Source organism: Amblyomma maculatum, chromosome 1, assembly GCF_055883805.1.
Source record: "Amblyomma maculatum isolate TAMU_Amacu chromosome 1, ASM5588380v1, whole genome shotgun sequence".
NCBI classification, from domain to species: domain Eukaryota; kingdom Metazoa; phylum Arthropoda; class Arachnida; order Ixodida; family Ixodidae; genus Amblyomma; species Amblyomma maculatum.
In genome coordinates, this window is record NC_139344.1 from 102594657 (window position 1) to 102614838 (window position 20182).

The 20182-nt window shown below is 45.1% G+C and overlaps 1 protein-coding gene and 1 long non-coding RNA gene across 2 annotated transcripts in view; both read left to right on the forward strand.

Moving 5' to 3' along the window:
• LOC146203337 (lipid scramblase CLPTM1L) overlaps nucleotides 1-9620 on the forward strand; it is a 59667-nt gene extending 50047 nt beyond the window's left edge. Inside the window, exons 13-16 of the mRNA XM_084588683.1 lie at nucleotides 1799-1833; nucleotides 4313-4413; nucleotides 7297-7412; nucleotides 8237-9620. Of these exons, the coding sequence (XP_084444809.1) occupies nucleotides 1799-1833; nucleotides 4313-4413; nucleotides 7297-7412; nucleotides 8237-8318 (334 nt within the window). The 3' untranslated portion in view covers nucleotides 8319-9620. The remainder of the gene's footprint in view (nucleotides 1-1798; nucleotides 1834-4312; nucleotides 4414-7296; nucleotides 7413-8236) is intronic.
• A 9627-nt stretch (nucleotides 9621-19247) lies between these two features.
• LOC146203338 (uncharacterized) lies at nucleotides 19248-19981 on the forward strand. Its single transcript, XR_014702347.1, has 2 exons — nucleotides 19248-19391; nucleotides 19839-19981. It is a non-coding gene; the product is annotated as an uncharacterized LOC146203338 (long non-coding RNA).
• The last annotated feature ends 201 nt before the right edge of the window (nucleotides 19982-20182 follow it).

Genomic DNA, 20182 nt, shown 5'->3' on the forward strand with positions numbered 1-20182 from the left:
TGCGCAACATGTATTACTGGCCAGGACTCTCCGCAGCTGTGAAACGCTATGTACGAAGCTGTCGCGAATGCCAGCGCCGTAAAACACCGTCCCAGAAGCCTGCCGGATTTCTCAAGCCCGTTAAAGTACCCCGCATTCCGGTCGACCAAATTGGAATGGATCTCCTTGGCCCTTTCCCTTTGTCGCAGGCCGGAAACAAATGGATAGTAGTCACTACTGACTACCTGACTCGATACGCTGAGACAAAGGCAATCCCTCATGCCACAGCTTCCGAAGTAGCAGAGTTTTTCATGCACAACATAGTCTTGCGGCATGGCGCCCCTTCCTACGTCATTACCGACAGAGGGGCAGCTTTCACTTCACAGCTGATCGACCGCATATTTGAGCTGAGTTGCACGACCCATCGCAAGACCACAGCGTACCATCCACAAAGCAATGGCCTTACAGAAAGATTGAATAAGACGATTGCGGACATGTTGGCAATGTATGTCGATGTGCAGCACAAGACCTGGGACGAGGTGCTGCCGTACGTGACATTTGCGTATAATACAGCCTTACAAGAGACAACGCGCTTCACATCATTTCGACTTGTTTACGGACGCGAAGTTCAGAGCATGCTCGATTCCATGCTCCCGTTCCCAGATGATGACCAGCTATCCTCAGATGCTCAGCAATATGCCATCCGCGCTGAGGAAGCCCGCCAGCTCGCCCGTGTGCACATTGGGCAGCAGCAGACCACTGACGCGCACCGTTACAACCTCCGGCACCGCCAGGTTGACTACAAGCCTGGAGACCAAGTCTGGGTATGGACACCAGTTCGCCGTCCAGGCTTCTCAGAGAAACTCCTTTCCCGCTACTTCGGGCCGTACAAAGTGTTGCGCCGTGTGAGTGACCTCAGTTATGAAGTTATCCCAGACGGTGCCACACAACCAAAACGTCGAAAGCACAGCTCGGACATTGTGCACATTGTGCGACTGAAGCCGTACTACCACCGATAGCGTATGGCCACCCGCTGTGACCACTCTCTTGCTTTTCACACCATTTTTACCGGCCCTTCTCATTTTTTTTCGGAGAGAGGGGGTAATGCCACCTAGCGTTGCCAGGTGGCGCATGACTGAGGTGTGAAAGGAGGACGAAGTTGAAGAGGACGACAAAGTGTCGCTTGCACGTTTGCGTCTGTGCTGCTGTGTTGTTGTGTCTGGGCTACCCCCTGCTATCATTGGTATCCTTAGTCACCGTGTACGTGACAATATATGTAATAGAAACTGATCTAGGGCAATGCTTTCTTGCAAGCTCTAAGAATAACATTATAAAGAGTGGTCGTGATGCAGCTGGTACATCATAGTGCCACTTCAAGAGCATAGTCATGGGCCAATGTGGTACGTGGCTATGCAGGAGTGGATTTATAGGCCAAACTCGGAAGAGGCAGTTCTTTTAGGGGAGGTCCCCTTTATCTATCTGTGTGTTCGCGGACACAACCTATTTACATTTCTTCCTCCACATGATGCTGAAAAAGACTTTCATTCCTTTTTCTTCCCCTCTGTGAAGGGGTATATATTAAAATCTGCCTGTATTTCACTCTTAGTTATTACTTTTACTCATTTTACTATATTATGTAGCTGTGGTTAAAGGTTAAATAGAGTTTAAGATGTGTTAGCCACTAACGTTTATGAAGTTCAAAGTACCACTGTCAATTTTTAAAAGCAAGGTTTGTGTAATGTATCATGGAAACACCTACTAATGCAGTATCTAAGATTGTATAGCATGAGTCATTTTTTATCATTTGTTTTTTTTTTAGCTGGTACTCCTGGTGCATTCACAGCCTTGCCAATGGTGAGTTATGACAGTTGCTTTTGCCTTTTCGGGTCTTTTTTTCATGTTGTGTTTGTTGCCATTGCAGATGCAATCCTAGTCAGTGCTGCGGCACCAACCAGAATTTTGTTTTTGAAACCCTCAAAACATAATACTGTATGACGGCTACTAACGGTTGGTTACAAATATCTACTTGCAATGTTGTGCCCAGGCTTAATGGTTAAAAGTTACCTATTAGATTTAATTAACATGCTTGCCATGTAATGCTTTTTTCTGATGTCTGGCACTAGTGGCATGAGCATGCTAAAGAAAATGCCATTTTAACTACCAGAGGGACCTGCTTTTATATATTGCTGGCAGGCGTCGCTAAAACAGCTTTTATGAAAAATGGAGGCTTAGTTGGTCACCACAGGATTTCATTGAGGAATAATGTCTGGCTGAAAAATGCCACACAGATAATAACTGAAACATGAATCTTGGCAAGAAAGACCCACAAATTTAAAATCACAAGCTATATTGGCCCACTTTAGAGGTTTCAAAGGAAGGAAACTCATTAGCAATCCTCTCTCAATATCCTCCTACATCCTCATCCCGTTTCTAAGGCTACGCCTAGTGACACACTTGGCAAAAAAAAAAATCATGAGCAAAAATAAATCTTTTGGAAATTTGTCAACAAGTTCATTTTTGTTATTTTGGGGCCAAATGTAAAGAAGCTGTACATATTTGGTGTCTTGAGCATATGTTAAATATGTAGTCAAGTTCTCACTATGTCAATTACTTTTCAAATATTACACCTTTACATTCCTTGTTTGTAATGATGGCAGAAAAAAAAGAAAATCTGACCAGAAAACTATTCTCCATATGTAGCTAGATAGTATAAAGTTCAAGAAACTCATTGCTGGAAGTACTTTTCAGGTTAAGCCAATAGTCCCATATTAGTTGTTGTTTTTTTTAATTGCACTGAATTTTAATGCTTATAGGACTGGTGATGAGCAGTTTAAACTAGATTTCATAAAACTTTTAAGCCATATTGAAAAATCTTCTCCCAACATTGCATGGTTTAATCATGTAGCAGCATGTTGCAATAAAAATGATTTCTTTGTCTGCTCTATAAGCCGAAATATTCTTTTCGTAAACTTGCAAACAGTTTGAAATTTGTGATTCAGGAAGTGAGGAAAAACACTTAGATGAGGCATAAATTGCATAATAAATAAAAATTATAGTTCATCCAACAAAAGTAAAACTTCTTAGACAGGTTGAATGTAGGTGGCATATTTCAAAAATGGTTTTGGTGAAAAATTTATTTTCTCACAATTTTCAACCCCAATAACCGTTGTTTCCCTTTGGTGCATTTTTACATGTATAATATTATTACGGGCGGAGAAGAAGAAGCGGACAATAGCGTGGGCAGGCGCGCTCACGCTAGGTCTGCTATCATTCATTAAACGTCATCTACCATTGCCATCGGTCATGTTCTGTTTCCTTTCTTCATCGGCTTGCCGCCCCGTAACATTTGGTTGGAGGCGCGGGGTACATCATCATCACTCGTCATCCTGGCCCGGAGCTTCGGCGCCCTGTGTCATCTTGCGCCGTCGGCAAAGGGTTCCTGGGACGACGCACCACCTGGCTGTTCCCCAGCCTGCTGGACCCGATGCCACATCGCCATTCTCCACCTCCGCCCAGTCCGCCGCCCTGACCAAAAGACACGAAGAAACACAAGCAGCCCAACTTTAAGATCCCACCGACCTGAGACGCCACGAACACGCGCAAGGACACATCACAAGACACAGCGCATGCAAGACATGACCGAATGATCCGACCGACCCGAAACGCCGACCAGAATCACAAGACACAGCGCATGCAAGACCTGACCGAATGATCCGACCGACCCGAAACGCCGACCAGACGAACCCACCGACCCGATACAACGCTACACATTAAGACATCGCCCCCTCCTGTGCCGTTTGATGCGTACCTAGGACCCAGCCATCAAATCCTGGCGACCGGTTCAACGAAAGCTTCCTGGACCAGGCTTCATTGATCATCATGGCAGCAAACCGTTACCTTCTTTCTCTTCTTTCTTCACATGTCACAAATCTGATCAACTTTGACTTCTTCGGGCGAAGAAGAAGAAGAGGACAATAGCATGGGCAGGAGCACTCGTGCTAGGTCCGCCATCATTCATTAAACGTCATCTACCATCGCCATCAGTCATGTTCTGTTTCCTTTCTTCATCGGCTTGCCGCCCCGTAACAATATTATTGAAACCATTTGTTATTTTGTCTAAAACAACCTAGCCTGTCATTTTCTCTCATCCATTGTTGTATACTTGGTAAAGGGTAAAACAAAGCGCTCTTTGTATTCCAATTTGGTATGTAATAAAGCAAGGGGATATATATTAGCAACTTGAAATTTATTTCCTGTAAATAAGCCCAGCCTATAAAACCAGGAAGGAGCATTGTTTTAATTTTTTTCTGTGTCATGTTTATTTGCTTTGCAGGTGTGTATGCCTTTGGGTTTTTGTTCATGCTACCCCAGCTGTTCCTCAACTATAAATTGAAGTCAGTGGCTCACCTACCATGGAAAGTGTTCATGTACAAGGTGTGTCACATCTCCTGTTGAATGTTCAGAATTATCATTTTACATATTGGTAATGTGGCAGCCCTGAATTTAGCGCAAGCTTGCTTTGCTTATTAGAAGTTGATAAAGCAGTTTAGAAACTGTGCCCATACTGCTGGGCTATGTGCTTTGTCTTGCAACCTCTTTATGGAGACATATTAGCTACGTGCACAAGTCATCACCTCCCAGACCTGTCTGAAAGCGTACAATAACAACACACTTAATGAAGCCGTCGCATTGTGCCCTTATCTACTATTTTTGGTGCCATTGTGAATAAGTTACAAGATGATGTGGTATAATAGCACAATTTGAAACCCTGGCATTTTTGCATGCAGGCCGGGAAATGACGGTGGCCAAGTAGAAGCTTTAACCTGGATTTGCTAATGGATTTATAACCAAATCTCTGCACACAAAAAGCACCATTATTGTTAGTACTAGCAACAATGCTTATGCTACTTTTTGTTGCCTTGTCAAATGAATCACTACCTCAGATGCCTAATTTATACTTTCAGCAGATGAGAGCAGTCTTCTATTCTCTGTGAACGAGTGTAGGAAACTTGCTCACTCATTGCAGTTCACAGTGCAGATTGTGGAAACAAGATTTTAACAGTTCCATAAGAGTAGCCCTGAATGACTGTAGGAAGCATGGCTATGAGGATGCTGTGGTGAATTCAAGATGGTGCCAGCCGGAACTGCTAGCAATCTGCAAGGGAAAGCCATGCACTTTAACTCTTTCCTTACTGTACCTATCTCAATCTTTCAGTTTTAAAATGGCGTCAAATACCCCGTTTTGAGCATTCCAGGCCACTCCTGAACACGTGACGCCTTTCAATATTTTGCAGAATTTTTGAAATTTTAGTTTCAAATTCAGCTTTCTTCATCAGCCTCATATCTCATATGTCATTACGATACTCGATGACCTCATAATGTATAGTAGGCAACAGTACATAACAGCAATGCTTCTTTAATTACTGTGGCCATTTTCTCAGTTGCTCTGAAGAGGAATGAAATGGAGTATCATTGCGTTTATATTGTAACAGAAACAGGTTTCTTAATATCAGCAGCAGCTTTTCCAAAGGCAATTTCACCTGCATCTTTGGTGCGAGCCCCAACTCCCATGACACTTGTGCAATGTGGCGCGAGCTCCGATGCACTGCTTTGTCCTTGCCAGGTATCTGGTGTGCACACTCGTGCCCATGGAGTGGGGCATGAAGACGCACTCCCCTTTTTGATGCCTGGCCTGAATTGGTGCCCAACATGCTAAGGGTGCGAGCGCCTGTTCCTTCCTCACTGGTCACCGCACTCGCGTCAAGCGGTGCATCACCAGTATACCACCAGGCAGCATGTGGTTGCAGGAGGCACGCCGCTAGTGGAAGTGCACTGTATTCACACTCCTGGCTTACAAAGAAGCTCATCTTTTGGCATGTTTTATATATCAAATTATATTGACTGTAGGCAGGAATGGCTGGTTTATGTTTTATATGCGAAGCAGAGGCCATGTGTGTTGTTTTCCTGCTGTTTTTGCTTGCTTCTTTCCTAGTTCACTTTGCTTTTTTTGCACAGTCAAGTGTTTAGCTAGCGCAGTGGCAATTGCAAATCAGGAAAAGTAATGTACGAGTTAAATGTAAATCTCTGTTACACAGTACCGTATCTAATGAAACCTAAGATGATAGTTTCTTTAAGAGCATGAGATATGAAACTCTCAGTTCAGCTCAGATTTAAGGATTTATAAATATAATTCACAGCAGACAAAGCTGCATCAGTAAGCAAGACTGCGGCCATTACTACTCCTAGCAGTAGCTGACAGAAATACTTGTGAGGGTGGCTTCCATGTGTCGTAGAGCTTTGTCCTGCTATGTGACCTAGAGCCTGCATATGAACGACACTCGAAAGTCCATGAGCTGTGTGCACGAAGCTGGAAAATAAATGTTATTTGCATTCTGTAACTAATTTTTTCAGTGTGCTTGCATGTGAGGAAGGGTTTTTTTTTTTTGCCTTCAACTTTTGGGTCTTGGCTTAGATCCAAGGCTGGCTTAGATTTGAGTAAATACGGTGGATGTTTTTAAAATACTAGTGTAGTGTTAGTTTGTATCCGCACTCAAGGCTGCTACAGTATAGAGACATATGCGTTGTCAGAGAAAACTTTAGTGAACCGTGATTACTACTGCATTCAAGAAGTTTGGACTTTGGTGCTGTCTTGTAACAAAAGCTAAAAGGACATCATTGGTGACATGAAGGAAGCATTGCTTTTATTAAAGTGCAAAATGTAATTAAACATGGTAAACACTCTTCAAAGAAAAAAAAGAAACTGTCTACTGATGGAAGTCAGTGATATTTTTGTGAAATGTGGACTTCAGTTTGTATTATGCGATTTTCACCACCAAATTAAAACAATAAATTCTCGTTTCTTAAATATTGGAGTGCTCAACTTATACAATATGAGGCCAGGATCTTTCTGTTTCCACCATAATCTCATGACAAATTTTGGTAATTGTGGTACTCTTAATCCTTCTAAGTGCCACAAATGTGAATGCAGTTGTCCACAACTCTTTCTAGGAATGTGCCACAGCTAGCAGTATAAGTAGCAGATGTGGCACAGCAAGGACTGTAGGGCACTGAGAGAGAAAAAGGCGCAGCACAGAGGACAAGAGATCTGGCACCTCTGAAACACAGCACAGAGGGTGAGGTTTTGAGAGCTAAATGCAGTGCAGTGATAGAGGCATTGGAGCATAATGCAAAAGGCTGCTGTAGTAGCAACACAGCATGGAAGGGGCAGGTGGTTAGTAGCACGGCATTCAGCTATCACTTGTAACATAGCAAAGTATAAGCGTTTGTCAGTATTTTTCTCCTTTCTGTTCATTGCAGGCATTTAATACGTTCATCGATGATGTATTTGCATTCCTCATTACAATGCCAACCGCCCATAGGGTGGCTTGCTTCCGGGATGATGCAGTATTCCTAGTCTATCTGTATCAGAGATGGTAAGTTGTTTTCATTGTAAGACATCAAGCTGGTGAGACAGCATCCTTGGGAAGCTGCTTCATCAGTGGCTAGTTTCACTGTTTTACGTTTTACTTAAAACTGCTCTGAAGTGAATTGCACTGAACTAAGGAACAGCCTGGCATACTGTGTGCATGTTCAGCAAAAAAATTGTTCGCTTTAATGTCAGTTATGTGCTTTTTTTTTTTTTTAACCATACACTAGTGCTGTATTTTATAACGAAACCTTCCGTGTCCATGTACATAATACATTGCTGTATGCATAACGTTTTGAATTCCAAAACGGCATAGGCAGAGTTTTTTTAAATACCTCTCTAAATATAAAAAGTGTGACAATTTCCACCTGCCACTCTAATGGCTGTTTTTTTAAATGAAATCGTTCTTTTGAAATATTCATGTACAATCACAGTCATAATAATATGAAGCATGCCTGGATGGTAAAACATTTTGTCACGCTTAACCTAGGGAATATTAGGAACTACCTTGCACATGCTTAACACATATTATTGGTGCGCTCACATACGGATCCGAGTAACCATTGTACCTTTTGTACAGAAGGCATGATAAATTTTCAAGCCTTAGAAGCGTGATCCATATTATTATTATGGCTGCACCTGTACATATGCTGCAAACACTGTGCTTCTGATGCTGCTGTTTTTAGCACAAACCAGAATTTACCCTGTTTGCATGCTGTAGTCTACTGGAACCATTGATATAAAGAGCCACCATTTTGTTTAGATTACTCATTGCACACATACTATATTAGTATTATAATCTGATTGCTTGTTTGCTCTAATCATTTAAAGGTTGTATCCAGTTGACAAAAGCCGTGTGAATGAATTTGGAGAGAGCTTTGAGAAGCCAGCACAAAAGCCAAAGAAGGAATGAATCATCATGCATTTTCTACTCATGAGTCACCGCTATCTGCATAATGATCTGTGGGTTGATGCAAAGTGACATTTGTTTCAAACTTGGGCATGTGGCAGTGCTGGGCTTTCAATGTAATATTTGGTTGCACTATGTGCACGCTTCTTGTCATCTTGTCCTTCACAGTAGTTCTTGGTTTGGAGACATATCTGTATTCAGAGGCATTTTGTGGGAATGCAGAAAGCAGTGCATTGCAACCGAGAACACCTATGTTATGTATAGAATTTCAGCCTAAATTTTTTGCAGCTTATTATTGGGGCTTGGGGACAGTTTAATGACAATTCACCTTGCTAGTGCTACTTGCTTGGGGAGAAAAATGTGCTTTTTTCTTTCAACAGTTACAGTGCTTTTATGAGCAGATTAAACTGAACACAGTTCTTCATGCACATGTACATATGCATGTTGACGTACTGCTACCAATTCATTATTGTCAGATAGCGCAATAACTGTAGAATTTAAAAAGTCAAGGCGCATTGGGAATTGTCTTATGGTGTATCTATTTTTAGTGCTTGAATGTAATAATGAAAATATGGAAATGTATGCACTTTTTTTTTATGTAAAATAGAAGGGATGTGCAGTGCAGGAAGAAATCAAAAGAGTGAGCCAGAGTGGTGTTGGCTAAAGCAGTAACTTTCATCTTGGTAAGAAAGGTACCGCATCTTTTGAGATTTCTTTGGTTGTTATTGCCGTGAACATGACCAACTCTATCAGGCATGTACAGCATTTTGTGAACTGCCAGAAACTAACAGCATGCTAGAAACTGAGCTGAGTAACCTTATAGAATGCAGTTGGAAAACTCAAATGCAGTGGACTCTGTTGTTAATAATAAACACTATCAAGCTAATTTCCTTGGGAACTCAACATTTACAGCACCTCGAGCTGCTTTGCGCCTTACTCTAAATGTAAAATCTCTGATCAAGACAAGAGCATTTAACTTCTTCACATTGGTCATGACCTCTTGTAGTGCAACATAGACCCAAGTATTAACCAGCTGTCTGATTTTGTGTTGTACTGCATTGTATGAAAGTAAACAGTGTGGAGAGGTACAACATAACAAAGGCCATAGGCATAACGAACTTTGTGCCTAGTCTCCTGGTCTGAAGAAGAAAAAAAAAGAAAGGGTGAAGTTTGGGTGGCATTGCATCTGTTGTATAATTGCACGTTCTACTTTTTAAAATAATTTTTCAGAAGCATTGGGTTTGTGAGCAGAATTTTTTCTGTGTTCTTCCAGTGGGCTTAATAAATACTTCCTCATGAAATTTATATTTGTGTCACTCCTGGCTTACTAATATTCATATGACGTCGCTGGAATCATTTGGTGGTGCAGTCCAACTTCATCAGTACTAGAACAAGTGCAAGAAATAAGCAGGAAGTCGTCGACCGAAAATTCGGACACGTAATTTTTCGGACATGCTAGATTATTCGAACTTGTTCGCAGTACCGTGATATGCTCCATACAACTAATATATCTGAACTCCTGAAATTCCGGATGCATCACGACCGATTGCTCGATTTTTCGGACTTCATTCGCATTCGCTGCAGCACCACTGCCAACAGCCAACCCTCCATGTAACATGTATTGTGGGATGTCATTAATCCAGGCTTCAGAGGAGTCGAAAACGTGATAATATAAAGCAAATTTTAATCTAGAAATACGGGGCCCTGAACGCATGTGCGGCGCAGTAGCTGCACATACGGCCCCGCCACGTTTCAAGGATGCTTCACTGCACGGCATAAGACTATGCGGTGAAGCATCCTCAAAGTGCTGCGGTTCAGCAAACTCACAGCAGCAGGTTCGCTTTCGCATCTGGACTTCATATAACCCAGCACGTTCTCCCACGAAGTGCAGTACAGCCATCAGACGTCGATTGTCGTTCATTGTCTGTGCAAAACATTGTGCGATGAGACCGTCAAGCATCACACTGGCCTAGTGACCCCATCCTGCACTGTAGTGGCAATCAGAAATTTATGTAAAGTGATTTCCTCTGCAATATTTGATTTTTCGGACTGCCTGTATTTCGGATGTTTTTGCAATCTCTGGGAGCCGGAAAAATCTGTCAACTATATAACTAAGTATCCATTGGCTTCCGTATTGTAGAGTTAAAGAGAGTAGACACTTCTTAGAGACACATTAATGGTTAACGTTTCAGCCAGAGACTGGCCTGAGAATAAATGTCTTTTAAAAAAGTGTCTGCTCTTTTCAACTATATACAAGCACATGATTTTCAAGGGGATATTCCATAAGTTTGATATAACGAAAATTCAAATTATCCGTGTTCAATATATCTGGGTTCAACTGTATGTATACATGTTGTATGTAGCTGACAACAGGGGAAACGTGCAAAATGCCCAGCTGCAGCAGTATTCATAATAATGCCTATTTTCTTGTATTGAAAAAGATGTCCTTCTTTCCCTTAGTTTCTCATTTCGGCAATTTAATTTCTCCCCTGAACCGGTATAATGTAACATGGAATATTAAATTGTGTTATTTGCACAGCCAACCATTAAAAAGTTCTGAGTGTTAAGAAGGGAGCTAACGAAATTGCCAGAAGCCTCGTTCTTAGTGGAGTGTATATACAGATTTTCACAGTGTAAATTTAGTACTTTAAGGACTGACATATGAGGCATGTCTTGTAGATATTTAACATATAGGCTATAATGCTTGTGTTATTCATACATCATAGGACATCATCTGATTGTAGGTTAATTTTTAATTACTGGCCTGTACATTTTTCTGACAAGGGAAGCCTCACAAAAATTAATTTCTCATGTTACTATGTTTTATTCTGTAAAGAAAGTATGACCCTTCCAATTGCCAAGTTAGTATCGATTTAACTGATGCATAGTTCTCCACCAGCACTCACGGGGATACTTTTACTGGCATAAAGCATTAGTGTTTGATTCAGGTAAGACGAATGGTGTGTATATTGCTTGTTAGGTGTGTTTGTCTTTTCTGCAAATGTTGTACAGGCTGTTTTTCTTCACTCATATTTGCAGCCTCTTCATATTATCTGATGTCATCTACTCTAGTTTTTTCTCCTAGATGAAGGAACACCTGAAGTGTAGAAAGGTAAGCACTTCATACCTGATGAAAATTCCACGAATGCAATGTGCTGTTGATGGTAAAAGCCACCTGCATCTTTTCATGACAGCATGTGCACACTAGAACACAGCACTATAAGTGCATTAAAGGGCCCTTAAAGGGCAACTCTGGTGGCTTTTTCAACATTTTGAGTTTTTGATTACATTAAATCCCTCTGTGTGTCTTGACTCCAACAAAAAAAGACTCTTTTCAAAATTCCAAGTAGAGCTATTTAAAAAAAAAAGGACCGCAAATTGAAACCGAAACTGCTTTTATGGCAAGAAATGACATTCCAGTTGACGAAACGGTGACGTCACGTACAGTATTGGAAAAACACTTGCACGCGCGCTGGATGGTGGAAATAAAGCATGGAAATCATCACGCAGTACATAAAATGCCTTAGATACCCTAATACAGGCCTCAAAATTTCATGATCACACGGGGAGTAGGCAGTAATGTGGGTATAATGTTTGTGACATCACAAATGCAGTGTTGCCCGCAGAGATCTCCTCAGCTGAAGCCACGAAAACTGCGCATTTTAAAATCTTGTTGCGCGCAAATGAATTATCGCACAACGCCTAAATTTGGCAGAATGCGCCAGGGAGGAAAGGAAAACCTACTGTAAAATTTTTACCAGAATTTTCGAATGTCGAAAAACCTCCGGAGTTGCCCTTTAAGGAGGGACGCGACCTTTGAAAACCGAAAAATCGCGAAAATTCGATTTTTGGAAGATTATATATTCCGGTAGTATGTCCTATAAACTACCATTTCTGTAATTATTAATGCCCAACTCGCCGTAGAAATACTCGAAATTCATTATTTAACAAGCGGCGGCAGCCGCGGAGCAGCCAGCAAGCGCCGAAAATTCTCAAACTTCGCGCGCGCGCCATACCTCTCCTGTCGAACAGAGCGTCGCCATCTTGGTTTTGTTTTGTTTGTGAATTCTTGCGCTTTCTTCTGCCACCCTCAGCGACGGCGGCGCGGTGAAGGCGTGGCTTACTTCCGATTGGGAACCTCTTTGTGACTTTCAAGTTTCCCGCGCTCGAATTCAAGGCTGCGATTGGGCAAAGCGCGCGCTTCGCGAGAACGCGGGTAATCGGGCGACTACTATTGGCTGCTGCGGCCGCTGACGCGTCGGTCTCCGCCGACTACCTCCCCGCGTCGTCTGCTCCGGCTCTTTGCTTGTTGTCGTTGTTGGCTGTCTTTGTACTTCGTACGTTCTGTTCGCATTTCGCCATTTTTGCGATCGCCGGATTTACGATCTCTCGTCGTGCCCTCTGAACAGTTTCGTGCTCGCGATGCCTCGAGATGTGACACGCGTTCAGTGCAGACTTGGCTAGCTTTTTTTTTTTTTTTTTTTCGTTTCGGCGCTTATGCCGCGGAAGATAACCGCTTGCCGCGTTTGGGCCGCTCCTCATTTCTCCGGCGAAATGTCGCGAGAGATAAACCGGGAAGCCGCTTGCTGCGTCTGCCGCGGGGTAATCGGGAATGCCGATTTCGCGGCTTGCAGAGTACAGGATCGACGGATCTCAGCATGTGGAAAGTGGTCCGCGGCACCAAGGCGTTCGCTGTAGCCGATCGGCTAGTCGCACAGATGTTCGTTGTAGCCGAGACGGAGCGCCATAGCCGTAATGTATATTTTGACGGCCGCACCGGACTTGCTCTTGATAAGCGAATGTTCGTCTTAAGTGGGGCCGTTATAAGTGGGCTCGACTACCTGAATAAATTTTTGAGGGCAAGGGAAGCCCATGTATTCAAAATATTATGTCTGGAATTTGTCATAAATATATTTGATTAATCAACATAGGTCTAATCGATAACAAAAAGGCTGTGGCTAAAGGTACCTCCGACGGACCCGGTGCGTTTTTCTTCAGGAAACATCGGACGGATCCGGGAAATATTTTTCAGAGGTAAGGCGGACAGACCCGATCAGGTGTTTACGTCGTCGGGAAAGCCGGACGGATCCGGAAGGGATACGGCGGACGGACCCGATTGGCGGGGTTCGTCCGACGGACTCAACGCATTTTTCTCCGATATGGGCCTTAGGGCTTAGGATCCGTCGGGAAAGCCGGACGAATCCGAGATCCCCAGATGTGGTTATCTTAGTTCTATTAGCGTTGGTTGTAGCAACAACATTGTAGCCATATGTAGCCTAATCGAAGTTGGTATGAGGTACGTGCGAGGTGCAAGAAGTATATGTATTACATACTGCATGCGTGAAATTACAAAGAATAGTACAGTGGCAAGAATAGTGCCTAGAATGGGTGATATACTACGTGATGGCATGATGATATTGGTTTACGTGAGTTGGACCGCGGCAGAGTGGCAAGCACGACGCAAGGGCGTAATCGTGGTGTTGACGGCCAGCCCGCACGCCCGCTCATTTGGTCCTCGTTATCATGTGGAAAGGTCCCCTGAAAGGGGTCACAAAGAAGGGTAAACAACGCCATAACACTGATAGTTATTGAACCACCCATCATTCTCCCGCAAAAATTTTCGATCTAGCTTCTGCAGCACCAGAGATATCGGATTAAAAATGACCCTTCCAATTTTCCCTCTCAACTCGTACGCTGAAGGGAGCCATAAAAAAAAAAAAAAAAAACAAAGAATGCAAGCAAGTTCAAAGCTCCGCCCAGACATACGTCACTTCGACGAACTTCCGGTTGCCGCGCACTCGCTCGCTGGCATACTGGGCGTACTCGCGCCAACCCGTCCTCGCTCGCACACGCCTGAGGAGTTCGCCAGTTCGCGCAGCGACGGTTAGTGTAACCGCGAACCCGTGGTTATCCTATGTTACACGGCGGACCAAACCATGGTTGCACCACTAACCGCGGTTACCGCAAACCGAGCTTGACGACCTCGGTTTGCGTCATTAACCGAGGTTATGACGGCGTCTGTTGACGGAAGCCCCGAGTGCGCGAAACGTACGAGCGGGTCGGCTTCACAAAGTTATTCATTTGCCCACTGTATCACGTTTAAAGATCGATGTATAGATTATGGTGCTGCCCGACGTCTTCGATTACGGCCGACAGCGCAGCGACTGCGTACTGAAGCCTTGTCGTGCCTACAGTATCGTTTGAACGGCTTGTTGCGGAGCAGAACGTCAAAAAATACGCGGCCTTAACTATGAAAGTACACGAGTTTGCAACGCTTGCAGCACGGGATGCCGCGAGCAGGCTGAGGCAGCTGTACGTTACACAATTACCGCGGGGGTGGAACGTGCGAGCGCGGCGAACGCCGGCGTCGTGCGTGACCGTCCCTAGTCGTCGCTAGGCCTATTGTTTCGCTTCGAAGCCGCGGCGGTCGACGCTTTGGAACATGTTCAACGCTGTCGTAAATCGTCTACTTATGAAACTGCCTTATAGTGATTCCTATCCTGCCATAGTAAAATAATTATAGGATTAACTCTGCCGACGCATTAATCGCAGAGCTAGTACGAGCAGATCGGATCAGCCGAAATGCACCAGCGGCAGCTGGCTTGAGCAGAAACTAGCTTGTATCACGGCTATCGCTCTTACCAGCAATTTGCTGCTGGTCAGCGATCCTCACGAGGGCTTCATACTTGATATTCGGCTCAGTATTCCAGACGCCAACAAATTTTAGCACGCTTTATTTCGGACATCGGTGCTAACGATCCGCCGTGTCGTTCGCGAACGGTATGCGGGAGGAGGGGCCACAGCGGCGGTGTTCACGGCGGTCGAGGAGGTGCTGCCATCGTGCGGTGCTTTACTGTGCTGTTGACGCCTCGTCGGACGACTCTCCGGTACTCCTGAAACCACGTTATATAAATAAGATATTTGTAAATGCAGCTTCGTTCTGCCGATCCAGGAGTCGCTTCGGTTGTTGCACTTAAAGGTCCCCAGAAAGGGGTCACCAAGAAGGGTAAACAACGCCATAACACTGATAGTTATTGAACCACCCATCATTCTCCCGCAAAAATTTTCGATCTAGCTTCTGCAACACCAGAGATATCGGCGATTAAAAATGACCCTTCCAATGTTCCGGTTCCCTCTCAACTCGTACGCTGAAGGGAGCCATAAAAAAAAAAACAACAACAAAGAATACAAGCAAGTTCAAAGCTCCGCCCAGACATACGTCACTTCGACGAACTTCCGGTTGCCGCGCACTCGCTCGCTGGCGTACTGGGCGTACTCGCGCCAACCCGTCCTCGCTCGCACACGCCTGAGGAGTTCGCCAGTTCGCGCAGCGACGGTTAGTGTAACCGCGAACCCGTGGTTATCCTATGTTACACGGCGGACCAAACCATGGTTGCACCACTAACCGCGGTTACCGCAAACCGAGCTTGACGACCTCGGTTTGCGTCATTAACCGAGGTTATGACGGCGTCTGTTGACGGAAGCTATACTCGTCGGCGCCCGAGTGCGCGAAACGTACGAGCGGGTCGGCTTCACAAAGTTATTCATTTGCCCACTGTATCACGTTTAAAGATCGATGTATAGATTATGGTGCCGCCCGACGTCTTCGATTACGGCCGACAGCGCAGCGACTGCGTACTGAAGCCTTGTCGTGCCTACAGTATCGTTTGAACGGCTTGTTGCTGAGCAGAACGCCAAAAAATACGCGGCATTAGCTATGAAAGTACACGAGTTTGCAACGCTTGCAGCACGGGATGCCGCGAGCAGGCTGAGGCAGCTGTACGTTACACAATTACCGCGGGGGTGGAACGTGCGAGCGCGGCGAACGCCGGCGCCGTGCGTGACCGTCCCTAGTCGTCGCTAGGCCTATTGTTTCGCTTCGAAGCCGCGGCGGTCGACGCTTTGGAACATGACCAACGCTCTCGTAAATCGTCTACTTATGAAACTGCCTTATAGTGATTCCTATCCTGCCATAGTAAAATAATTATAGGATTAACTCTGCCGACGCATTAATCGCAGAGCTAGTACGAGCAGATCGGATCAGCCGAAATGCACCAGCGGCAGCTGGCTTGAGCAGAAACTAGCTTGTATCACGGCTATCGCTCTTAACAGAATTTGCTGCTGGTCAGCGATCTTCACGAGGGCTTCATACTTGATATTCGGCTCAGTATTCCAGACGCCAACAAATTTTAGCACGCTTTATTTCGGACATCGGTGCTAACGATCCGCCGTGTGGTTCGCGAACGGTATGCGGGAGGAGGGGCCACAGCGGCGATGTTTACGGCGGTCAAGGAGGTGCTGCCATCGTGCGGTGCTTGACCGTGCTGTTGACGCCTCGTCGGACGACACTCCGATACTCCTGAAACCACGTTATATAAATAAGATATTTGTAAATGCAGCTTCGTTCTGCCGATCCTTGTGTCGCTTCGGTTGTTGCACTTAATGGGCAATGGCCACCTAACCGATAAGGGCGGCGAGCTGTAACAGCCCGCACACAGTTCGAGCAGCGCACGAGCAGACGACTTTCGCAGCTACCGGAAGTGTGTTCGTGACGTCATGGTTGCAGTGACCGCAGCGAATGGCAGCTTCTAGCAAGCCTTGCCAGTCAACCGACCCGTGACGTCACGGGATTAGGAAATAGTTCCATGCGACACCGCCAAGCGACATTTCCTCTGCCCGCGAATTTCGAAAACCGCCGTTTTTAAAAATTAATGATAAATCGCTGGCTTTGTTCCAAGGAGTTATACTTTGCGTTAATGCTCAAAAGGATGTGTTCTACACACTGAACGCGTTTATCAGTGGTTTCTTAGGGGCCGTTTCCGTGGACCTTTTTAATGGGCAATGGCCACCTAACCGATAAGGGCGGCGAGCTGTGTAACAGCCCGCACAGAGTTCGAGCAGCGCACGAGCAGACGACTTTCGCAGCTACCGGAAATGTGTCCGTGACGTCATGATTGCAGTGACCGCAGCGAATGGCAGCTTCTAGCAAGCCTTGCCAGTCAACTCACCCGTGACGTCACAGTTTAAGGAAATAGTTCCATGCGACACCGCCAAGCGACATTCCATCTGCCCGCGAATTTCAAAAAACGCTGTTTTTAAAAATTAATAATAAATCGCTGGCTTTGTTCCAAGGAGTTATACTTTGCGTTAATGCTCAAAAGGATGTGTTCTACACACTGAACACGTTTATCAGTGGTTTCTTGGGGGCCGTTTCCGTGGACCTTTAACGTCTACGACGGTCGTTAATCAAAACGAAGAATGAAAACTACATATGTAGTTATGTAGTTTTGATTATTCAAAGTTTCAAGACTGGTCGTCTCGCAACATATCTTTGCATATGTTGCATTTCAAATTCATGCCTTCCACTTAGCTTCAACTGTTGCCAGCATTACTAGTCACCCATCTTTTCTGAAATTCCTTTTTACGCTGTTGGGATCAGCATCCTTGTTAACGATGGTCTCTGGCATTTTCGATGCTATCATTTTCACGTCTTCCTCACCTGGAAGAACGAAGGAAATGACAAGCTTTGAGCAGAAAAAAAATTAGGGAGACTCCTAATCTCCACCTGTAAGGGTATGGTGTGCCAGCGTTAATGGTTCTTGTCTGCAGATCCCACTGTGGATTCCCGTTAATTTATAGGCTAATAAGGCTGTGGCTAAAGGTACGTCGGACGGACCCGATCGATGGTCTTAAAGGTACGTCCGACGGACCGGGTGCCTTTTTCTTCGGGATACGACGGACGGATCCGGGAAATATTTTTGAGAGGTACGGCGGACGGACCCGATAGGTAGGGTTCTTCCGACGGACCCAACGCATTTTTGGATCCGTCGGGAAAGCCGGACGGATCCGAGATCCCCAGATGCGGTTGTAGCAGCAACTTGGTAGCCATATGTAGTCAAATCGAAGTTGGTATGAGCAGTATGAGGTGTACGTGCGAGGTGCTAGAAGTATGTACTACATACGGCATTCGTGAAATGTGAAATTACAAAGAATAGTACAGTGGTAAGAATAGTGCCTAGAATGGGTGATATACTACGTGATGGCATGATGATAGGTTTACGTGAGTTGGACCTCGGCAGGGTCCCTAGCAAAAAAGACCAATAGGGTGCGTTATTGGTTTTATAAGAATCGGTATTGGTTCTGTAGGTATTCTATGTGTTTTATCTGCATTTCTATGAGACTTATTCAGAAACTCATAAATCTTATAGACTGGTACATATTTGTCCTATAGGCAATAGTATTGGTTTCATAGGTTTATCGGTGGGTTGTATAAGAAAAGTATCAGACAAGTGCAGAAGCCCATACATCTTATAGGCTGATACATGCTTGTCTTGTAGACTACTACATATTGGTTCATGTGTCTGATACATCAGTGTGCCTTTGTTTATGGGTCTTGCATGCAGGATCAGTACGTTGGAGATTTTAGGTCTTTGTCATTGTTTCCTTTTCCATCTCGGACACATCCCCAAAACTCACGCATTCATCCCGTTTATTGAGTGTTGCCGTAACGTACAATATTAGCCGCAATAACAATTGAGAACGCTGCGCGCGGTCTCAACAAACTACGTACGGTTGGAGCCGCAAGACGCGCGACGCTGTTGCTACTGGATCACTGAATGGAGATGGGAAAGCACGCGGATATAGCACGGTTCTGTCGGGGCCCAGCTCAGTCACAATCACCTACATGTGCAGAGCAGGGCGGTGAAATGGATTGGGGCGCGCGTCCAAGCAGCTGCAACCGCCGCCGAAGCGAGAGGAGTCGACATCGAGCACGCGACGAGTACGGCTCGAGCTGCCGACGCGGTAGCGCGATGCCGGCGGCGCTTCGCAGCGGAGAGGTAGGTTTCCTTTCTCTCATTCCCACTCTCGCGCAGGCGTTCCCGTGCTGGCCTCTCTCATCCTCCTTTCCACCTCTCCTCTGGGCGCGCATGCGCAGCTCCGTAGAGGCATTGGCGCTGGCGCGATCGCTGATCGGGCGGCAGTTCGGTCGGTGCCCTGTGTTTATAAGTTTTCGCCGATTTTCGGGGTGCTTCTCGAGGATATCAACGTTCCAGCGCACGTTCAGCTTTTGATCAGGTGTGTGTGCATCACTTGCAACTTCGGGCTGACGTTTATACTTTGTCAGTGTATGATGTGGCTTTGCGTTGCAGAATGCCGTTGCCTGCACGCCAACAAAGGAATTTGAATCGCGCGGTTAGATATAACGCAGCGTCGAGTTTTAAAGTTGTCGGCACGATTTCTTGAAAGTATTGATGAAACTTTTTAGCGTTAATCTGTTTTCGAATATCGTGCGCACTGTGTTTAAGTGGCAGAACCTGTGGTGAGGCGCAAGGCGGAATGTTTGTTCAGCAGCTACCTCGGCGTTCACTAATGGCGGCGCCTCTCCTAACTGCCTCCGCATGAATACGCGCGCAATCGCGGTTGCCGGTATATGTGTGGACCGATTTTTTGAAGTCATGGTGGTGTCGCGTTCTTGAAATCGCTTATTTTTCAAGCTGTGTCGCAATTTTTTATTTCTTTCAGGTGCCTTAGCATTCGAGAGACTACATCATCGGGCCGAAATCCGCAATCTTGGAATCGAGGGCTACCTGGATGCAGTCAATGTTTGGATTTTGTGCCAGAATGCGTTGCCGCTGTCATTGTGGATTAAAATGTGTATACATGCACCTGCTGCGTAACTCATCCCTAGAAAATGGAACATAGCTGCCCTCTCCTTTCAGGTGTCCGGAGAGGTAAAACACCCGCAGCTACTCGATGAGACCAATATTCCATAGGGCCTACAAAACCAATAGGAAGCCTACTGGTTTTGTAGGTCTATCAGATTATTGACAGCTATGGGTGTACTAGCATTACAGACCTATCAGTTT